The sequence below is a fragment of the Hyperolius riggenbachi genome, chromosome 6 (genome assembly GCF_040937935.1).
Source record: "Hyperolius riggenbachi isolate aHypRig1 chromosome 6, aHypRig1.pri, whole genome shotgun sequence".
NCBI classification, from domain to species: domain Eukaryota; kingdom Metazoa; phylum Chordata; class Amphibia; order Anura; family Hyperoliidae; genus Hyperolius; species Hyperolius riggenbachi.
In genome coordinates, this window is record NC_090651.1 from 36,150,243 (window position 1) to 36,174,223 (window position 23,981).

The following is a 23,981-nucleotide window of genomic DNA, read 5'->3' on the forward strand; positions in this document are numbered from 1 at the left end:
GACTTGGATTGGATACTGGACTCTGTTATTGTTTGCTGCCTGCCCTGACTCGGATTGTTTACTGGATTAATCTTCCCAGAACTCCACTGTGAGGTGTCACTGTCCTCTCGACCACCAGCTAAGATTATCCCAGTAGTGACCTGGTGAACACTAGGCAGCTAAGTCCAGCATTCCCTTCGGGGGGGGGGGGGGGGTGTTGGTAAACCCCCGTGGGCGCTTAGATTCCACTACTGGGCAACATCTCCTACTTCGGTGCAAGAGTCAACAGTGTCTGAAGACGTAACATAGGGTTAGGACTAGAGATAGAATTGTTTGTCTCATCAGCTTATGTTCACTTCATGTTTGCTTTAAAGAGGAACTCCAGTGAAAATAATGTAATAAGAAAGTGCTTCATTTTTACAATAATTATGTATAAATGATTTAGTCAGTGTTTGCCCATTATAAAAACTTTTAAACCCCTGATTTACATTCTGACATTTATCACATGATAACATTTTTACTGCTAGCAGATGATGTCAGTGGAAGGAGATGCTGCTTGCTTTTTGGGCAGTTGGAAACAGCTGTAAACAGTAAAACAGTTGTTATTTCTCACAATGTAGTGAGGTTCACAGACTGGAAACTGTCAGGACCACGGTCCTGACATCACACTGTGGGAGGGGTTTCACCACAATATTAGCCATACAGACTCCCCTGATGGTCCATTTGAGAAAAGGAACATTTCTCATGGGAAAGGGGGTATCAGCTACTGATGTTAATTTCTTGGTCACGGTTTCTCTTGAAGTACAACAAGCAACTATAAACCGGCCTCCCGGGGCATGGTGTCTGTGTTGGACGGTGTAAGCATAATTGCTGACAGCTCTGTAATAATAGTGGGTAGCCTGTTCGTTTCCTATGTGTCCTTGCAGCTGCAGCGTGGATCCGGTGATGTGAGTTGTCAGGTTAGCGCCAGATTAGCCGTATCTTTCTCCTGGCTCAGTCAGTCCCGACTGCTCTGTCCTCCAGCGGCAGGGAAGGATGCTGACACCACAGATCGGCATTGTCCTCCCGCTGGGTACCCAGAAGAATGATTCTCACACAATGTGACAGGACTGTTCGTGAAATCAGGCAGCCATGAGCGCTACGTAAGAGTCCCTGGCTAATAATCACTACTTGTGGGCACAATGGAGTGCTGTGTGTGAGGAATCGCAGTAATTAGAGACTTCTTATGCAGGGATCACAAAGCCCAGTCACATGACCGCTTTCCTGGGGGTTTCCTGTGAGGAGGGAGCGAGTGTCAGACTGCATCAGGGATGATATCTATGCTAACCAGCAGCTGTGCCACTGACAATAGGCCCAGACCTAATACTCCTGTCCTGCATGGGGGGATTATATTATTAAATGTTTATATAGTGCAGACATTTTCTGCAGCGCTTCACAGAATAATTCCTGCACCTCAAAGAAGCTATGTATCATAGGCTAGGGCAGGCATGGGCAAACTTGGCCCTCCAGCTGTTGAGGAACTACAAGTCCCACAATGCATTGCAGGAGTCTTACAGCCACAGTCATGACTCATAAAGGCAAATGCATTGTGGGATTTGTAGTTCCTTAACAGCTGGAGGGCCAAGTTTGCCCATGCCTGGGCTAGGGACAATTTTAGAGGAAAGCCAACTAACATCTCTGTATCTTTTTGGGATGTGGGAGGAAACCGGAGTGCCCGGAGGAAACCCACTCAGACACGGGGAGAACATACAAACTCCTTGCCTTGCTGATGTTGACCTATCTGGGATTCAAACCGGGGACCCAGCATTGCAAGGCAAGAGCGCTAACCACTACCCTACCATGCTGCCCACAATCATTTTGATTCTTTTTCGTTATAAGCTGAAGAAGTGTGGTCACCTCTGATGTAAATGAATAACATAACCTGCCCTGTATGGGGGAGTTGGATAAGCCTTGTTCCCCAGTGTAGGTGCAGCTCCCGGCTCCCGTCTACCAGAACCTACTCCTGTATTGATGCTTATGCAGCACTGCAGTCCCACCTCGGCCAATGGGATAGAGAGCACGGAACTAGTGACCACTCTGAATTTATGGCCGCGACCGGTCAATTAGAGAGGAGGTTTATGGCCAGCGGGGAGGAATATCTGCTTGTATCAAAATGGCTTCTTTGTTGCTTTAAAGCATTGATTTTTGTAGATAGAGCTGAAAGAGGATGTGTAATGCTTCCGGCATCTCTTTATATGGAGAACCATTAAGGTGTAGATACATAATTACCCTCAATGCGCTTCTGTACTGTGTAGTATCCCGCATAGCACATCACACAGCATAGAGCAAAGCAGCTCATATGGAAATGTAACTTTCAGCAAAGCGCACCTCAAGTGCAATGGCTGGATAGTGTACTGGTTAAGGGTTCTTCTACCTTCGAGATGGGAGACCAAGGTTTGATTCTTGGCTAGCGGCAGTAACTATTTAGTTAGGAGTCCTTAGGCAAGACTCCCTAACACTGCAGGTTGGTCTCTTGAGTGCGTCCTTAGTGGCTGCAGCTCTCGATCGATTTGAGTCCGACTGGATAAAAGTACTATACAAATGTTAGGATTATTATTATTATTATTATTATTAAATGAGAGGGATATGGAGGCTGCCATTTTTTTAAGCAATGCAGAGTGCCTGGCTGTCCTGCTGATCCTCTCACTCTAATACTTTTAGTCACAGGCCCTGAACAAGCAGGCTGATCAGAGATTTGACTTAAGGCTGCTTTCACAGTGGGACGTTACAGGCACACGTTAGAGTAGCCTGTAACGCACTCCCACCGCACAGTAATGAAAAATCAATGGACTGTTCACAGTGCCCACGTTGCTTACAGTGTAACGCTGCATCTCAAGAGAACGTACTGCATGCAGTACTTTATAAGCGGCTAAGCCGCGTTAGACTGTTTGCACATGCTCAGTCATGTTGGGGAGGAGGGGAGAGCGGCCGGGCACATGGCTAATTAATATTCACTGCACGGTGTGACGTATGCAGTGTTTACTTCCTGGAGCGGCCGCTCTGTGCGGCGATTGGCTGCCGGGACCACGTGATGCCGCATGCGACCAAGAGTGCGCATCACAGCATCACGGATGCCAGAGTGAGCTGCACAACGTGGCTCATTCTGACGTCCACATCCAACACCACCAGGCGTTGCGTTAGGGGCACGTTATGCGACCATCACGTCCCCTAAAACGCAACGTCCTGTTGGGAAAGTAGCCTAATGGATACCCGAAGTGACATGTGACATGATGAGAAAGACGTGTATGTACAGTGCCAAGCACGCAAACTAGGCTGTGTTCCCTTTTTTTTCCTTTCTCTGCCTGAAAGAGTTAAACATCAGGTATGCAAGTCATAACCCTCATTGGTAAGGAATTACCGCCATAAAACACTTTCCTGGCAGAAAATGGTTTCTAAGAGCAGGAAAGAGATAAAAAGGGTCAATAGATCACAGAGAGACAATGAAACACTAAAAATGTTAAAAGTAGATTTGAATATAAAATATAACTGGGATATCTAAAAAAAAGTCATTTTAAGAGATGGGGGATAGATACAGTTTTTTATCTCATCAGTTCATTTTTACCCCTATAAATTTGACACCTTTTTTGCATGCTTGTTTCAGGTGTAGTCAAGGGGTGACTCTTTGGCCTCAATTCACTAAGATTATCTCCTGTCTTTAATAACGTTTCTAGAGTTGTTACCATGGTGATAAGGCATGTAGTATTCAGGAAACATTTTACCTCAGGCAAACCTAAAGTTAACTCTTCTGTCTTTAAGTTAACTCTCCAATCCTTAAAATACCTCCAGAGTTAAAAACAGGCTGTTAATTAACTGCATGTGAAAATAACTACAGAGGAGGTAAATTAACTACAGAGGAGGTAACTTAAGGAATGAAGAGATAAGTTAACTCTCTCACTGTGTGGAGGTAAGTTTTCTCTATTGCCTTATTATCTCCAGCATAATCTTAGTGAATTGAGGCCTTTGTGATTACTAATAACTTCCAAGGGTCTAAGGCATGAGAGAGTCCAGGAGCCCAATGGTGCAGTATGGTTCGATATCAGATGGTATAATACAATTTACAGTAGATGTTTTGTACTCACAAAGGGAGGTTGCAACAACTTACAATCACTGTCAGAGCCTGCGGGAAATAACTGCCCCCGCTGGATTAGAGTTTTTGAGGAACACTAAAAAACTATGGGCCATATTATGTTCAAGGTGATAAGTAGCTTGCAGATTCTTTAATAAGGAGACCCCCAGAGCTCCCCGTCAGGCCATCTGCACATCGCCAAAGCCCCCCTTATCTGGACACCCCAGTCAAGTTAGCTTTTAGCACCGCTGAACACTCGTTCCAAATCCCAATGCTGCAATTCTTGCAGAGCCCCGGTAAAGCATCTTTGAAGCTCCCACCAGGGCTCCCCATTGGTCCACTGTCTGGACCAAATTGACAGGGCTGCATGGCTCACCTATAGGGCCTTCGGTTATGGCAATGTGTGGCAGCCAAAGGGGAGCTTCGGGGTACTCCTTTTTAAAGGCTAAAAACTAAGGCTCATGTTTGACGGGGAAGCATCGCTTCCCGGCAGCAAAAAATGTGTAACTGGATGGGGTGTAAAGAACTCGCTTGGTGATAATATCGCCCAAGCGAGTTCTTTACCGTCAGTGCTTATCGCTGGCGAGTTTTGTCATTGGATATGGCCCTATGATCTCTTGTAGAGGTGTAAATCCTGGTACTCACCACCCGACGGGTCCTGCGACGTCCCCTTGACGTGGCCGTGTCACTGTACCCACGTTGATGAAATACCCAATATAATTGAAAAGGTTCGGGGACTTCTGGAGTGACCTGTACTTTGGGGTCTGCTGACGTGACCTGTTTCTCTCTCTCTTTAGGTTGCACCGGAGCCAGTTTCTGATGTCGTAGCTGAGTTGGGAATGTTCCAGAAATGATATGACGAGCGACTCATGTGAGCTGGGTACGGATGTCCCCTGTGTGCCACTGACCCCGCATTGCCGTGTCACCGGTCATCATGCCATCCTTGCCTAACGAGTCTGGTATGACATCTGTCTTGTGGCATTCATTCCATTGCCATTGTACATTTCCTGATATATTGGTTATTTGCGGCAGCAATACAAAATAATGTATCTACTCCTGAAATATATTTTGGGGCAAATTAATTACTAGCAGCTAGTCAATATTCATAGCATCCAGTTACTGCAGCTAGTTGCTGCCTCAAGTGAGAAGTCACTAGTTGCTGTTGTTGGCACCTCCATTCAACTGTATTGAAATCTAGTCTGACTGGATAGCAACTTAGTCTTCGCCCATGTGACATTGCCCTTAAAAAGGATCTGTAAGAAAAAAAACTCCCCCCCCCCCCCCCCAGGATACTTACCTCAGGAGGGGGAAGCCTCTGAACCCTAATGAGGCATCCTTCCTTTTATGGTCTCTGCTCAATGACACACTCTTTCAAATGTCCCAAAGCTAAAATATATGTACTATTGGCTTTTTTTAGCTATTCCCTGCACTCATATGCTGTTATTCTCCAGGAAAGAGGTTCTTTTTTTTGTTCGCAGCCACTATTTGTAAGAAATAGGGACGCCAGGGTGAAGCAGGGAGCTCTGACTTGGGATGCTGTTGCTGGGGGATTCTATGGTGGGGGAATGTATGTTTTTTTATTTTTCATGCACTGTGTTCCAATTTCCTGATGAAAACAGGGAACACCAAGAGCCCCAATAGTGTAATTCGTACTGGACAAGGTGGCAATAAGTTTGTATTGCTAGATACTCACAAGTCAGGGTCACCAGCAGGCAACCACTGTAAAGGCAGGTGGGGAGATTGTCCTGACCCCACTCAGGATTAAGAAGTCGCTCTCTGTAGACAGGAAGAAAGGGTAGCAACCCTCCACCAAGGGTGGACTCAAAATTGTATACAATGAACAGAGGCGCTTAATTTGAATCCTTGTGCAGATTGTTTGATACTCCTCCCTATATTGCCTGATGAAGCGGGGTTGAACCTGTGAAACGCATTGCATTTCTTTTTGGAGTTCCTAATAAATGTGTTTGACTGTCTGAATCGCAGTCGTTGTCGTGTCTGCTTGAGGGAGGTAAGACCACCACTTCCTCCTTCAATTTTGCCATTTAAGTTGGTTTTTAAGCTCATTTAATCTAATCTTATACTTTTGGCGCCTCTGTTCATTGTATACAATTTCCTGATGAAGCTCTTTGGATAGAGTAAAACTAGCTAGTTGAATGACACTAGCACTGTACATAATTCACTAAGCAGTTTAGACTAGGCTACTGATGGTTTTTAGTCTACTGATGGTTTGGTGTAATGTTTGAGACCTGTTTTTAAACCTGGTCTAAAATATTCAGTAATTAGGTCAGTAAAGCAGGGGAAATTATCAAAAGATGCAATTCACAAAGGCAAACAAGGAGTAACCACGCCCACTTTTTCTGACAGAGCTTAGACTAGCCGATTTCTGTCGGTAAAGTACTTCTGTGAGGTATTTTAGATGTGAGGATGGAACCTTTTGAATGAATTATTCAGGAGTTTAATTGTTTCCAGAGGAGAGCTCGTCAGAAGAGAAGGATGTCAGTCATAGCTATTCGTTTGTGAATTCCATCTTTTGATCATTTCCCCTACCTTACCCAACTAATTACTGAATGTTTTAGACCAGGTCTAAAAACGGGTCTAAAACATTCGGTAATTATTAGTGAATTCCCTCTTGATGCAACTGATTTACACCAAACCATCAGTAGACTAAAAACCATCAGTAGACTAGTCTAAACTGCTTAGTACATTTTCAGCATCCTTTTGATCTCCAGCAATTATTCGGGGGGAAGGGGGGGGGGGGAATATTGGATACTGTACTACTATGTAGGTGGTTGGTGTTGCCTATATGAGCAGTGGTCTTTTGTGGTATAGCCACGCCATCATTGAAACAACACAATCACACCATACACCACAGATACTCCCATTTATTTATTTGTGGCTGATATTTTCAGATCCCATTTGTACACCATTAGTGGTGAGAGTAGCTACACAACAGGTTTATCACGATTGCAACAGCCTTTCCCTGGGGGGGATCAGCCAGGACCTCCCACCATTTTGGTGTTTTTATTGTGTCTGTGCAATTCTACTTTTATACTGGTAATAAACATATTCACCTAGTTGCTGTACCCTTGAGTTCCACGACTTCAGCGTTGGGGACTTGTGCTTTACGCTCGCACAAAACCTCTGTTACTGGTTGCTCGCACTGGTCATAACAATGGTTTTTGACCAGGTGATCACAAGTGATTGATTGTTTCACGTCAGTACATTTTAGGTCAGGTCCTAACGGTGTGTATACTGTAGTTCTAGATTACCTGTACTACCTTTTGGTGTGTTTTTTGCCCAGATCGAAAATATCTCGAACCATCTGTCTTAAAAACCATAAATGGCTGCGAGATGAAATGTCAAAGTAATTTTTAATAACAAATACGGTAATACATTTTATAATGGCTTGTGTATCAGTGATATACATAGGGCTTGATTCACAAAAGGGTGCTACCTTAGTTAGCACGCCTAAAAGCCCCTTAGCACGCCTAAAGCCCTTTAGGGCGCACAAAGGTTTGCATGCTAATTCAACTCGCTCAAAGTTTAGTGCTGCGCTCAAAATGTCGCACCGGGTGCGACTAAAGCGTTGCACCAAATGCGCCCAAAATGTCGCACAATGCAACGTTTCACGCGCAGCGCTAAACTTTGAGCGCGATCAATAAAAGCTTTGGGCGTGCTAACGGCTTAGCACCCTAGTTAGCACGCCCAACGCTTTTAGACTTTTGTGAATCGAGCCCATTATGTTATAACGGCAGGGAAGTTACACTTTTAAAGCAAATCTGATGATACAATGAATTGTAGGTGTAGTACGGATAGAGATGAGCTGAAATTTTCGAAATTTCGAACTGCTTTTATTACGAATGCGAAATTTAACATTACGACCCAAATTCGTAATTTCGTAATTAATTTTCAAATCGTAATTTACAATTTCGTAATCGAAATTTCACTCCCATAATTACGAATTTCGTGTGTCCAACCGAAATTTTACTTTTTCACGTTTGTAAGGGTTTGTATCCCTCTAGATGCCTAAAATGAATAGCACAGCCAGCCAGCTCCTCCTCCCTCTCCCTCTCTCTCTCTCTCTCTCTCTCTCTCTCTCTCTCTCTCTCTCTCTCTCTCTCCAGAGATCTGTAGTATTTCAAAACCATACTCACATTCATGACATGTCCAGGGATCAAACCCAGGCCAACCACATGGAAGACAGCTATGCTCACCACCATACCACCAAACACACACTAAATAGACTGCTAACCTAAATCTTACTTGTAGACAGTCATATGAGACACATGCTGGGTGCAGGGCTTTGTGATTGGACCATGGACCATGCGATAGAGTGAGGTGCAAAAATGAAATCATGCCTAGCAGAGGATGGTTTCACAATGCTAAATGCTAGGCTGGCTGTGGTGCAATTGGTTAGTGCATCTGGCTGGTAACAGCAAGGTTACAGGTTCAATTCCATCCAGGCATGTCTTTTCCTTTTGCGTTCAACAGTTGTCCAAACAGAGCCAACAGAGCCCCAGATAGCCATGTAGAGTTAGGTCACAGCTAGCCTGGCTGTGGTGCAATTGGTTAGTGTGTCTGGCTGGTAACAGCAAGGTTACAGGTTCGATTCCATCCAGGCATGTCTTTTCCTTTTGCGTGCGCGCGCTGCGCCATTGAACCCCATGGGGTATTTTGCGTGCGTAAAACTTTACGCATGCAAAACTTTGTGCTCGGTGTTTGGACAACTGTTGAACTCAAAAGGAAAAGACATGCCTGGATGGAATCGAACCTGTAACCTTGCTGTTACCAGCCAGACACACTAACCAATTGCACCACAGCCAGGCTAGCTGTGACCTAACTCTACATGGCTATCTGGGGCTCTGTTGGCTCTGTTTGGACAACTGTTGAACGCAAAAGGAAAAGACATGCCTGGATGGAATTGAACCTGTAACCTTGCTGTTACCAGCCAGATGCACTAACCAATTGCACCACAGCCAGCCTAGCATTTAGCATTGTGAAACCATCCTCTGCTAGGCATGATTTCATTTTTGCACCTCACTCTATCGCATGGTCCATGGTCCAATCACAAAGCCCTGCACCCAGCATGTGTCTCATATGACTGTCTACAAGTAAGATTTAGGTTAGCAGTCTATTTAGTGTGTGTTTGGTGGTATGGTGGTGAGCATAGCTGTCTTCCATGTGGTTGGCCTGGGTTTGATCCCTGGACATGTCATGAATGTGAGTATGGTTTTGAAATACTACAGATCTCTGGAGAGAGAGAGAGAGAGAGAGAGAGAGAGAGAGAGAGAGAGAGGGAGAGAGGGAGGGAGGAGGAGGAGGAGGAGGCTGGCTGGCTGGCTGGCTGTGCTATTCATTTTAGGCATCTAGAGGGATACAATCTTTAAAATACTAAATTTCGTAATCGTAATTACGAAAATTTGCGTAATTTGCGAAAATTACGAAATTCCGATTACTGTTAAAATCGTAATTGTAGTAATTTCGCGAAATTTCGGAAATTCGTAATTAGGTCATTACGCTCATCCCTAAGTACGGATAATGAATGGAACATCAGTAACAAAGAAAAGAGTCTCATGTTTTTATTTTCAGTTATAAAGTTTTTTTGTTTTTTTTTAATAACATTGCATCATTCTGTCATATTTGCAGTTCGGAAACCACACTCTTCCTTTTACGCTATAAAACAAAGCAGAAATAATGACCCTTTGAACTTTCCTGCAGTAAAACATTATCAAAGCTGTCTTTTACTGTTTGTTGGCTATTTAAGTGCTTCAGAAAACAGGACTGTATTCAACTCAGTGGGTGGAAGAGCTCAAAGAAGCTCTTTTGCCTAGATAACAACTGAAGTTTTTTTAACTCTTCCTGTACTGGGAAAACAATATGAGACTTTTCTTTGCTGCTAATGTTCTACTTCTGTTCTGTTCTGCTAATGTTCTACTTCTTAGCTGTACTACACATACAATTCATTATCTCATAAGTTTATTTTTGCTTCAGGTTTGCTGTAAGTGCAGTAAACGTGCACACTCAGAAGAAGCAGGTAAGTGATCTACCTACCAAGACTAAACCTTGACTGAATATATCTTCTTCTCCGTAAGATCGCCATGCGTCCTGCAGCTTGTCGTTAGGTTCATCTTTGCCTTATCAGCCCAGCGGATCCAACAGGAGGAAGATCAGAAAGAAGAGGAAAAATGGCGTCATCACAGCCAACGTTTCACAAACCAAATACGAGATCGGTAAGTGAGAGACGTGCAGCAATCTGCCACGACCTCAGGGCCCTGTTCAGACTATGTGCGTTTCTAGCCATTTTTCCAGAACGCGTACTTTGCACATAGAAATGGCTACTAATGTTTTCTAATGGTCTCGTTCTCATGTATGCGTATGAGACGCATACGTTTCTCATCCGCATTGCTGCACGCAGTTCTGTGCGTCACGCACAGAAACGGACGCAAAGAAAGTCTATGGACGCGTATCAAAAACGCGTACTATTGTGTTTTAGCGTATGTTTTCCTCTGCGTTTCCCATTGTTTCCTGTGTGACGCATTTCCTTTCAACATGCAAAAACGCAATAGAAAACGCAAGAAAAACGTATATAAACGCATACGTTTTTCAACTTGCGTTTTCTATGCATTCTGCAAACGCTGACAGTATGAACAGGGCCTAAATCCCTGACAGCTGAAGTGAACAACTTTCATTACCTTCTTACAAAGTTACCTGACAAGTCGTGGACTGTATTAGACAGCAAAGTGATGAGTACGTTCTTGATGGTAATTGGAAGCAGAAAGCGTAAAAGTAGCCATACGTCAGTCGACTGGGCGGCCGATTGATCATCTGATTCAATAATTAATAATCGAATCGGATAAAAATTGGTGCCGCCACGAGCATACTCGATCGACCATGCGACCAATTTTGGGCCGAAATTGGTGGCATTTATGCTGCGAGATGTTGGGCCGTCGTGGTCGATCGGGTGCACGGCGGTAACAGCAAGTGATACCGGAACGAGCGCCAAAACTCCCGGCGCTGTTCCCTTAATGTATAAATGTGTATGTATGTGTGCATTTATACATTACCAGGCCTGTGTCGCGGTGCCTGTCCGTCTTCCATCAGCAGTATACACGTTGCCGTCGCACAGCACGTGGGCACGTGTGACGTCAGACACGCGCCACGCTGACCGGCGTGTATAGGGCTAAGTGAAGATTGGCGGATTTGGAAGACGGACGGCACCACGACACAGGAGAGGTAGTGTATACATTTTATACATTAGGGAACATCGGCAGATGCCGCAGACCTGGCTGATTCCCAAGAGATTTCATGCTGAAATCGATCAGTAATTGGCCTGCGGTGTATGAGCAGCTGACAGATCTCTCTCTCATCAGATTCGATTAGAGAGAGATTTGTCTCTTGGTTGAATCTGCCCATCATTGATAGATGTAGACGAGATAAACAGAGGAACACCAAGAGCCCCAATAGTGTAGTATGTATTGACAAAGGGGATAATGACAAAGAGTAATAGTTGTTATACTCAAAAACATGGGTCACCAATAGGCAACCACTGTAAAGGCAGGTGGGGAGATTATCCTGACCCCACTCAGGAATAAGAAGTCGCTCTCTGTAGATAGTAGAAAGGGTCGCAACCCTCCACCCAAGGTGGATACAATATTATATAAGAGAGAACAGAGGCGCCAAAAGGATAAAAGGGGTTTTAAAGGAGCTTAAAAGCCAAAAATTTGGTAATTAGAGGAGGCAGTGGTGGACTTACCCCCTCCAAGCAGACACAACATGACTGTACATTCAGTCTATTTATTAACGAACTCCAGATAAAACAAAGCAACGCGTTTCACGGGTCAGCGCCCGCTTCCTCAGGCAATAGAAAAAGGAGTTACAGCATCTAGCAAAACAAACGACACTCAGCGCCTCTGCCTAGGCCTAGTTCGTTAATAAATAGACTGAATGTACAGTCGTGTTGTGTCTGCTTGGAGGGGGTAAGTCCACCACTGCCTCCTCTAATTACCAAGTTTTGGCTTTTAAAGAGAATCTGTATTGTTAAAATCGCACAAAAGTAAACATACCAGTGCGTTAGGGGACATCTCCCATTACCCTCTGTCACAATTTCCCCGCTCCTCGCCGCATTAAAAGTGGTTAAAAACAGTTTTAAAAAGTTTGTTTATAAACAAACAAAATGGCCACCAAAACAGGAAGTAGATTGATGTACAGTATGTCCACACATAGAAAATACATCCATACACAAGCAGACTGTATACACCCTTCCTTTTGAATCTCAAGAGATCATTTATGTTTCTTTCCCCCTGCAGCTATCTTCCACTGAAGTGACAGGCTGTTTCTTCCTGCAGAGTGCAGACAGCTGTGCCTGTATGTAATTCCTCAGTATGTGAAAGCCCAGCCAGCTCAGAGGAGGATTTATCCAGCTTGTAAAAGATAATAGAACAGAGAGAAGCTGCACTGATCTAAATATCACACAGGCAGTGTGCAGAGAGGGGCCTGGATGGGGGAGTTCATAGCAGAACCACAACACTGAAGAACTTGGCAGCCTTCCAGACACAGGCCTGACAAGTCTGACAAGAGAGAGATAAGTTGATTTATTACAGAGATGGTGATAGTAGAACGTGCTGCAGTAAGCCAGAACACATTAGAATAGCTTTTGGAACTTGTAGGATGATAAAAAACAGGATGCAATTTTTGTTACGGAGTCTCTTTAAGCTCCCTTAAAACCCCTTTTATCCTTTTGGCGCCTCTGTTCTCTCTTATATAATATCGATAGATGTAGGGCTATCTTTAGGATCTGAGTGACCACAGTGCAATGGCTAGACACCTGGGTGAGAGCTTCTTCATTTCCGATGAAGAAAATTATCACATCAGGCAAAAAAATATACAGCCTACTGATTGCCAGTGACCGCTCCCAAGCTCAAAATCACTGAGTTTCTCGATCGGAAGCTAATCGGACATGCTGGAAAATATTGATCTAATTACTGGCTATCGTTCGGTGTGTAGGATCTTTTGATTCATTTTGGATCCGTATCCAATTGGTAAAATGTTTGGAAATCTGAATTGATTTTGAATAAATCCTACATGCCGGTGTGCTAGCTTTGTTTTATGTCTGATCTATGTCAGATTTGAATATCACCGGCTGATTTGAATATCACCTGCTGATATAAAATCTGAAGTGAAAATTGCATGGAGTCTACCAGGCTTAAAGTGACCTGATCACGAGAATAATACCCAACTGGCAGCTTTTGCCAACTTTTGTAATTTCTGGTGGAGATGTGTGCCAGAACCGGTCAAAACTAGAAGTGGCCATCTTGCTGCGGCCAATATGTGCGAAATGAATTCCTGGCGGCTAGCCCGCCTTCCTTGTCCCTGGCTCCTCCCCCTCCTATTGGCTTCTGGCAGTCAGGGACACGCAATGCAGCCGGAGTCGTTTGTTACGGCAGGGAAGCTGAGCGGAAATGCTGCAGTCATTGCTTCTGCCAGCATCCGCTCTGCAGGAACGAATGGCAGGAATCTCTGCTCTCCTGCCCGCGACAAACGACTGTGCACTGCGTGTGTCCCTGGCAGCCAGACCTCAATAGGAGGGGAGCGGGGGGAGGAGCCAGAGCCGGGTGAGAGGAGGGGAGACGCCAGGATTCAATTCATTTCGCACATTGGCTGCAGCGAGACGGCCAATTCTCGTTTTGACCAGCCAGAACCCAAAGTGGCCAGACTTCGGGTTCTGGCCGTAACATATATAATGGATGCGGGTACGGCTCTATACTCTCATCCAAAGACTACATCTCCCAGCATATGTTGCCTCCTTCGTAGGTGAAACCGGGTCGGGTGGCATCTCATGCTCAGAGCTGTTTTATGTACACAAGAGGGGCATACTCCATATTAGGCAGTATATTCAAGCCCGGGTTTATACTTTTTCCGCCCCTAGGCCAACTTTCTTGCAGCTTCTCTTCCATGTGCAGCTCCCCCCCCCCTATTCCTTGTGCTGCCCCTTCTTTAATGTCTAACATTCATGTGCAGCAGCCTCCTTCAGTCCTGTCCTTGGTTGCTCTTTATTTGCAACCTCTGTATTCCATTTGCAACCTCTTCTTCCATATAATGTTATCCCTCTTTCATGCCCAGCCTCCCCTTAGCCAGCTGCCGCCCAAGTCCCGGGCATTAGTGGCCTTTCCAGAAATCCGGCCCTGACTATATTGCATTATCATATAGCACTTTTTCAGGAACATTTTACAGAGGTAGTCATGGTGGGACCATTTGGGTTTGGGCACTCCTATGAAAAAAAGTTTATTTGACTGTATCCATCAAAACTCCAGTTCAGAACTTGAGGGCCTCAGAGGACTCTTTTATCAAGAAGCAAAAACACAGCAGTCATGGGCCCTGTCAGGCCAGGAGAAAACTGAAAAAGTACTGCAATCAGTAATGAGCACAGTTTGTTCTTACAGTATATGTTAGATCTCACAGTTTTTCCATTTTGATTGTGGTGTTGTCAACTTATCTGTACAGAATGTACATTACTAAGGGTTCTATGCACAGAGGGAGATACTGCTTGCTTGACAGTTGGAAAAAAGCTGTTATTTCCCACAATGCAACAAGGTTCACAGACAGGAAACTGTCAGGGCCATGGTCATGACCTCACACTGTGGGAGGGGTTTCACCACAATATCAGCCATACTGATTGCCCTGATACACAATTAGAGAAAAGGAAAATATTTCTCATGGGAAAAAGGGGTATCAGCTACTGATTGGGATGAAGATCAGTCCTTGGTTACAGTTCCTCTTTAAATTACTGACACATATGAATTATACAGCACTTGTGGCTAGTTAAATGCAGTTTATACTGTTATATGTAAGCAGCCTCAGAAACTGCATAGCACTTAAACGTGTCAGAAATTAAAGGGATGACTCGGCAGCTTTGTTTGATTGGCTCACCGATCCTTGATCACACTTTTAGTACTAGGTTTGGCTCTTATGGTGTCTCTTTTACGTATGTGTTGTTTTTTATTATTGTATTTATTACAGTTTTTTCTTGCCCACGTTTGTTGTATTGAGAAAAAGGGCCTCTGAGGCATAACAGGAGCATCCACAAGGCAACCTGGCAACTGCTCTGGGCCTAGTGGGAGACGAGGGGCCAAAATGCCAATTTGTCTGGTAGCTCTCCCACCTTGGCTTACCAAAAGCACCGTAAAGGGCAGCCAAAGTTACTCCCTTGCCTAGGGCCTCATTTAATCCTTCAGTCCTGAAATGTGGGATTGGATATATGATTGATATTGTTGAAAAAACTTATGGCATTAAACAACAAATGTTATTCTCATTCTGTGCCTAATCCGGTTAAACAGAGCATAGTTATCATTTTTGCATTGGTTGAATTTGTTGGACCCATGTATCTTTTTGAACCAGAACCACTACGGTGGTCAGCGCTTTTACCTTGCAGAGCTGGATTCCCACTTGTAATCCCAGCCAGGACATCATCTGCAAGGAGTTTGTATGTTCTCCCCGTGGGTTTCCTCTGGTCACTCTGGTTTTCTCCCACATTTCAAAAACATAGACAACATGGAAAGCTGCACTTACTCAACCACGTAGTGTAACCTGCAAACTGCTAAACAGGAATGATGGCACAGCTAAGTCTAACACAATGTACAAAAATCAAGTGCCATCACTCTACAGGCTTCAATTATAGCAAACTTTATTAGCGGAAAAAATACACATTGGGGGTAGAAACCATGAAGCCAATTAAAAACACTGGAGCACTCCGTGCCCAGACAGGCCGCCAACACACTCTCACAACACCACCCAAACAGGGGTACCGGTACCAAAGACAGGATGTCTGCCCTGCAAGGGAAGGGGGGAGCAGAGTAGGAATGCAGGCTGTCCGGAAAGTGTCAAACTACTGGCCAGAACACAATCAATATGGCTTCCGAGATATTGGCAAAGGGTTAGTGGAACTCTTCACCCGCATTGCAGGACTCACTACTCTTCATCCCTGTGTCGTCCTCTAAAAGTTGCTGTGCGCACAGAGGAAACCTTCACTTTTTCGCCGGACCTCAATCCTATATGGAGAGGTCTCCGGCCACATGAATCCGGGGGCAAGCAGTCCAATGCCAATGATGTAAGCCGGCTCAGAGACACTCCGAATAGCTCCAGGACTTAGTGCGGGTTTAAACCCCGCCCACCTACGCATTGCGCCCGCCTTCTACGGGCTTCAACTGGGTGGAGCTGGTTACGATGAATCACTTCCCCTTATATGTGCGTTTCAGGCTGGTTCTTCCTCCCTCTGCCTGTCACATCCTCTTCTGGCTGCTAAACACAGCAGCTCTCTTCTTTCATTGTATGTACAACACAATATTCAAAACTATTCAACAGGCTATGGATGCATACAGACTTCCCTCTCAGGTAAGAACAGAATGGGGACATTGTCAGTCTCCCACATTAATTATAAATAAGGGGCATATATCTGTTTCAAAGGAGTAAGCATTATCCCACAAACTGCTCCATATAGGGTCCATTATAAACTTTATAAAAAAGGTGCTTAAATTATTTAAGCCAGCAGGTTCAAGGGAATTCGGTGTATATATCCAGCGGCTTTCTTTTTGCAGAAGGGTCCTCTCTTTATCTCCTCCCCTTCCCTTATCAGGTAGTTTATAAATACCCCTAAATCTAAGGCTAGTTGGATCACTTTCATGTGCCACTCCAAAATGCTCCGCTACCGTACTTCTGAATTCACCATTCTTCTGTTTTCCACAACTGATGTCACTTAGGTGCTGCCCAATGCGTTTCTTCAATGCTTTTGTAGTCATGCCTACATATATCTTTTTTCATGGACAGGTAAGTTGGTACATGACCCATTCAGATTTACAGTTTATGAAGCTCCTTATTTCCCATTTTCTGTCCCCTGCTGAATTAAAAAAAATCTTTGTCACATCCACATACGCACATACTGAACATCCTTCACACCGGAACATACCATTTGGGGCTCTACCCCATAACCAGGTGTCGGTGACCTTAACAGTAACTTGAGAATGTACCAAAGTGTCACGTAGACTCGGCGCCCTACGGGCCACCATCAAAGGTCTTTCTCCCACAATTTTCGACAAATCGGGATCAGTCAAGAGTACCCCCCAATGTCTGTCTAGGATTTCCCGGATTTTTTGCCATTGGACATTAAAGGGGCTGATAAAACGGGTGACGTTTAGGGACTTCCCCCTATTTCTAGCTCCGCCCTCAAGAAGGCTCCGCCGGGGTGTATTAATGGCCCTATCAATACTGGAGCACAGAGTTTTATGTCCATACCCCCTGTCACGAAAACGATCGTACATCAGTCTGGCCTCTACCCCAAAATCATCATCCCGCGAACAATTACAGCGGATCCGCAAAAACTGGCCTGTGGGTATACCATTCTTGAGGTTACGTGGATGATGGCTGGTGGCGTGGAGGAGGGTATTGCCCGCTGTTGGCTTTCGGAAGGTCCTGGTAACCAGGCTTTCCCCCTCCATCCAAATCCACAAATCCAAAAAGGAAACACCCGATGAACTACAAGTGTAGGTGAGGTTGATATTTCTCTGGTTCTGATTCAACAAATCAATGAACATCTCTAACCTCTCCTCACCACCACTCCACACCACCAGCACATCATCCATATACCTGAGCCACACCCGGACGTACCGCTCAAACATTTCCATGGTATAGACATCTTGGCGTTCCCACAAGCCTAGATGTAGACAGGCATAGGCAGGTGCGCATGCCGCTCCCATCGACGTGCCGCGCACCTGCCTATAGTGGGAACCCCCAAAAAGAAAACAATTGTGCTCCAATATGAACCGCATAGCCCGGCAGGTAAATTCATTGTGGGCGGCCAGATCAGGGTGGGCATCCTGTAGGAAGAACCCCCAGAGCTGCCAAACCTATCTCGTGGGGAATTGACGTATAAAGACTCGTATCCCCACGAGAATATCACCCACCTCAACTTTAACCCCCTCCAAATTTCTCAGAACATCCCGGGTATCCAAAACAAACGACGGTAGGGAGGACACTATGTCACGGATCTTGGCATCAATCCATTTTCCTAATCGCTCAGTGGGACCATCAATGGCGCTAACAATAGTGCGCCCTGGGGGTTTATTAAGGTTTTTATGAACCTTAGGGATGAGATACAGTAAAGGAACAGAGAATGTGGTTACTCTCAGATAATCCATTTCCACAGGACTCAAAATACCCCCTTCTCCTGCATCGTCCACCAACTGGTTTACACCCATAGTTATCCTATCAAAAGGATTAGATCTAAGTTTTATATAGGTGTTCGCGTCCGATAATTGTCTATTCCATTCCAAAAACATACAGATAAATTAATTGTCTTTCCCCTAAAATTGGCCCCAGACTATGATACATACACTGACATATGACTATGGTAGGGATTAGACTGTGAGGCCCTCTGAGGGACAGTTAGTGACATGACTATGTACTCTGTACAGCTCTGCGGAAGATGTTAGCGCTATATAAATACTAAATAATAATAATAGGTTAATGTTCCGTTCCTGCTTCTTCCAGTCCGTCAGGTGATTGAAGAGATGCATTTTGTGAAGAGCCGAGATGATGACGATACGGCCTATCTTATGTGGAGCGATTGTGCCGTACAGCACGAGAGGATCGCCGAGCTCAGGAATTATCAGGTGAGGGAGGGGCAAAACAGAAAAAATAGGCACCACCATAGGCGCCCATTATAAATATATATAGGGGAAATTTGGGCGCACGGAGGCACCCGATAAAATTGCAGGGCAGAGGCATGCGGATATCCAAATTGTGCGGTGCAGTGCCACAATTTGCATATCGGCATGCCTCGGCACTCATGATTTTTTTTTTCCGGAGCCCAAATTTACCTTCTTTGAGCAAAGCTGCTCATCCTGGTGCCCAATTTACTTTCTTTGCTGCAAGTCAAGGCGTAGTACCGGGTGGGGGTCTGGGGGCGAGGGGGGGTTAAGTGTTAGGCACCAATTGGGAGCAGTTAAGGGAAGGAATTGGTAGATGGAGGTCATAGGGTTAGGCATCGGTAGAGGGAAGTCTTAGCAAAGCCAGAATAAAGTCCTCCAACCCCCAAGGCTGCGCCCCTCCATTCCTCCCACCCCAGCCGCCACACACTGATTGCTATTAGACTAAGAGGCGTCCCAGGGCCCCCAACACCTTAATCTCTAATTATCTGGCTTGCAGTCACTGCCATGTATCTCCTTTTCTTATTTATCTCTGCTTCAAACACAATAGGGGAATGTGCGGACATAAATATAAAATCTAAAGCGCATATTTTGTGAATTTGTATTTTACAATAGGGGAATGATAGCTGAGTGAGTTGTGCGCCCCCTCCTACACTGCGCCCTGAGGCTGGAGCCTCTCTCGCCTCTGCCTCAGCCCGCTCATGGGTCTTAGGTTTAGGCATTGGTAGAGGGAGGTCTTAGGGTTAGACATCGCTAGAGTGAGGTCTTAGGGTTGGGCAAGGCTAGAGGGAGGTCTTAGGGCTAGGCATTGGTAGGGGGATGTCTTAGGGTTGGGTAAGGGTAGAGGGAGGTCTTAGGATGAGGCATCGGTAGGGGGACGTCTTAGGGTTGGGTAAGGGTAGAGGGAGGTCTTAGGATGAGGCATCTGTAGATGGAGGTCTTAGGGTTAGGCATCAGTAGAGGGAGGTCTTAGGGTTAGGCATCGGTAGGGGGAAGTCTTAGGGTTAGACATCGCTAGAGGGAGGTCTTAGGGTTAGGCATCGGTAGGGGGAAGTCTTAGGGTTGGGCAAAGGTAGAGGGAGGTCTTAGGATGAGGCATCGGTAGATGGAGGTCTTAGGGTTGGGCAAGGGTAGAGGGAGGTCTTAGGGTTAGGCATCTGTAGAGGGAGGTCTTAGGGTTAGGCATCAGTAGGGGGAGGTCTTAGGGTTAGGCATCAGTAGGGGGAAGTCTTAGCGTTAGACATCGCTAGAGGGAGGTCTTAGGGTTAGGCATCGGTAGGGGGAAGTCTTAGGGTTGGTGCAAGGGTAGAGGGAGGTCTTAGGATGAGGCATCAGTAGAGGAAGGTCTTAGGATTAGGCATCTGTAGAGGGAGGTCTTAGGGTTAGGCATCAGTAGGGGGAAGTGTTAGGGTTAGACATCGCTAGAGGGAGGTCTTATGGTTAGGCATCGGTAGGGGGAAGTCTTAGGGTTGGGCAAAGGTAGAGGGAGGTCTTAGGATGAGGCATCGGGAAAGATGGAGGTCTTAGGGTTGGGCAAGGGTAGAGGGAGGTCTTAGGGTTAGGCATCTGTAGAGGGAGGTCTTAGGATTAGGCATTGGTAGAGGGAGATCTTAGGGTTAGGCATCAGTAGGGGGAGGGTTCTGTGTAAAAGTAGGGTTAGGTTAAGGCATAGTAAAATATCGGTAAAGATTGGAATTTTATGGATATTATGGAATGGAGAGAATCCAAAGACATAACAGCAAAAGTTGTTTAGATGATACCTTCAATGGCTAACTGTACAAGATTTCTCTGCAAGCTTTCAAAACTTTAGGTTTCTTCTTCAGACATGTTTAAGAACTGGTTCCGAACCATACAAAGTCATGTCACATACTCCTCACATACTTTATGACACTCCAAAGTACTTTGTGACACTTCACTACGTTGTACTGTTCTGAACCACTTCTGAAACATGCCTGAAGAAGAAACTTAGTTTTGAAAAGCTTGTTGAGAAATCTTGTACAGTTAGTCATAAAAACTTTTGTTGCAGGTCTTTGAATTTTAAGATTGGAATTAAAGCTACTGGTAATGGAAAAAAAAAATGAACAAGATACTTACCGAAGGAGAGGGGAGGCTCTGTTTCCTATAGATTTGTTTCTTATAGAAAGCACTATAAAGAGATACTGTAGCACAATTTTGCAGTACAAAACTTGATACAACTTTATTGGCACAAATACAAAAAAATTTAAAAATGGGCATATTCATAAAAACGTTTTATCCGTGAAAACAATCTCCGTGAACCATAGAAAAAAGACTGTCATGAGACTGGTATTATGATCTGGCTTGACTTGGTAAATAATTAGTTCAGGCAACGACACATGTTCGTTTCGGGCTATGGTATGCCCTTCATCAGGCTGAAGTATACATAAGTAATTCTATAGAGCCCAGTCAACAACAAGAACCAGAACACAGAAGACAAAAAACAGCACCTGCACCAACCAGATGCAATCACACCATCCCAATGGCCGGCAACAAGAAATAGCTATGCGGGGAGCGCAGGTTCTTGTTGCTGACTGGGCCCTATAGAATCAGGGCTGTGGAGTCGGAGTCGTGGAGTCGGAGTCGTGGAGTCGGGCAATTTTGGGTGCCTGGAGTCGGAGTCGGGAAAAAATGCACCGACTCCGACTCCTGATGAATTTGTAACTGTAATTAAAATAGAAAATATGATAAAATGTTCTATTTCTCAGATAATAGTCATTAAAAATAATGTATATATACAGTATATATACAGTAATAGCTGTGCTTAGTCTACAAAAATGAAATAAACCAATCAAAATTAGTTACTTGTGCTGCTTCAATAAAGCAGTCCCTGTATTTTTAAAGTCAGATATACATATCTGATTGTGACTGTATATATGATGTGTACACAGGAATCTCTTATATACACTAAATAACATCTATACTGTAAGTATAAAGCCTGATGTGTAGCTGTGTCACTAACAGAGATGGTCAACGAGATGGAAATAATTCTGCATTGATGCTGATTTATGCAAATGTATGCACTCCCTTTGCTGATGAAATCAAATAATTTGATATGTTATTAAAATTTGGTTTGGTGACTACAAATTAAAGGGAAACTGAGACGGATGAAAAGTAAAGTTTTATACATACCTGGGGCTTCCTCCAGCCCCCTTCAGGCTAATCAGTCCCTCACTGTCTTCCACCACCCGGATCTTCTGCTATGAGTCCTGGTAATTCAGCCAGTCAGCACTGTCCGGCCGCATGACGCTCCCACAGCCAGGAACATTCTACACCTGCGCAATAGTGCTGCACAGGTGTAGTATGCTCCTGGCGGCGGAGTGTGTGCATGCACACTACGCCCGACTGGCTCAAGTACCTGGACTCATAGCAGAAGATCCAGGTGGTGGAGGAGGACAACGAGGGACTGATTATCCTGAAGGCGGCTGGAGGAAGCCCCAGGTATGTATAAAACTTTAATTTCATCTGTCTCAGGTTTACTTTGTTACACAGTAGTACTATACATATGCACTCCCCACAGAGCTGCAGGGAATCCACTGAGAATGCTGTGCACATTGAACACAGAGGTGTTTTCTGTTTACAATCTCCTCATTCCCCTGCAGAGTACCTGCACATCATTCTTACATGTACCCACACTTACATTGCCTAGGGCCTGATAGATGTTCTTTGTTCCGGTTTGTACCTTTTACAAGTACTCTTACCAAGGACTAGTTTTAGTCTAAAGGGAATAAATATAGTAGTCTACATATCCTTCTCACTTCAGTTGTCTTGTAAAATTCCTAAGCGTTGGCAGTTAAGAGACGAATTTCACGTTACATACTTTTAATCAACAAAATTGTAATATGCAAATTAGAGGAGTCGGAGTCGTGGAGTCGGAGTCGGAGTCGGTGGAATCCTAAACTGAGGAGTCGGAGTCGGAGTCGGTGGATTTTTGGACCGACTTCACAGCCCTGTATAGAATTACTTATGTATACTTCATATAAATACACGTACTCCTGCGCAAATGTGCAAATATGTAAAGAGAAATTCTTCGCTTTGTTACAATAAAATCAATGAAATGAATAAAATTCACATTAAAAAATGGTCAAAGACTCTCTAGCAAACATTAGAAAACAAACCCTTAGCTGTCTAGCAAATATATCTGTCCATATTGCCTTAAAGGGACACTTAAGTCAAACAAAAAAAAATGAGTTTTACTCACCTGGGGCTTCCAATAGCCCACTGCAGCTGTCCGGTGCCCTCGCCGTCTCCCTCCGATCCTCCTGGCCCTGCCGGCAGCCACTTCCTGTTTCAGTGACAGGAGCTGACAGGCTGGGGACGCGAGTGATTCTTCGCGTTCCTGGCCACTATAGAGACATCTATGCTGCTATAGCATATATCATATACCATATAGCAGCATAGAGGGTGCTAATGTGTCTGGGAACGCGAAGAATCACTCGCGTCCCCAGCCTGTCAGCTCCTGTCACCGAAACAGGAAGTGGCTGCCGGCGGGGCCAGGAGGATCGGAGGGAGACGGCGAGGGCCCCGGACAGCTGCAGGGGGCTATTGGAAGCCCTGGGTGAGTAAAACTCATTTTTTTTGTTTGACTTAAGTGTCCCTTTAAGCGGTTAATTAGTTTTCACCTTTTCTCTGCTCTGTTTCCTTCCCTCTATAACCCTTTGAATGGCTGTTTGTTAGTTACCGAGAGCTCCAGGCTGGAAATAAACACAAAACATTACACTTGTTTTACCACACATGCTTTAATCTGTGTGTATTATTGAGGTATTTACCTTCAAAGTCTGTAATTTACTTCCCAAGTCAGTAATTTACCTCACTTGTCTGTAATTTTAGTTTTCCATGCAGTAACAGGCTTAATGGTTTGACATTTAACAAACTGTTCAATATGGTCCTGACATCACACTGTGGGAGGGGTTTCACCACAATATCAGCCACACAGGTGTCCCTGATTCACAGGTAGAGATAATGGAAAGACTTCTTGTGAGGAAGGGGGTATCGGCTAATGTTTGGGGTGAAGTTCAATCCTCAGTTAAAGTTCCTCTTTAAAGAGGAACTGTAACATCAAACTGTCCCCTGGGGGGTACTCACCTCGGGTGGGGGAAGCCTTCGGATCCTAATGAGGCTTCCCACGCCGTCCTCCGTCCCTCGGGGGTCTCGCTGCAGCCCTCCATACAGCGGCAACGTAAATA

The 23,981-nt window shown here is 44.9% G+C and overlaps 1 protein-coding gene across 6 annotated transcripts in view; it reads left to right on the forward strand.

The window, feature by feature from the left end:
• TTLL7 (tubulin tyrosine ligase like 7) overlaps positions 1-23,981 on the forward strand; it is a 314,533-nt gene that overhangs the window by 60,313 nt on the left and 230,239 nt on the right. For all 6 annotated transcript variants that reach the window (XM_068239147.1, XM_068239151.1, XM_068239146.1 and 3 more), the window contains exons 2-4: positions 4,882-5,043; positions 10,177-10,314; positions 18,623-18,744. In XM_068239147.1, coding sequence (XP_068095248.1) covers positions 5,019-5,043; positions 10,177-10,314; positions 18,623-18,744 — 285 coding nt within the window. In that variant the 5' untranslated portion in view covers positions 4,882-5,018. The remainder of the gene's footprint in view (positions 1-4,881; positions 5,044-10,176; positions 10,315-18,622; positions 18,745-23,981) is intronic.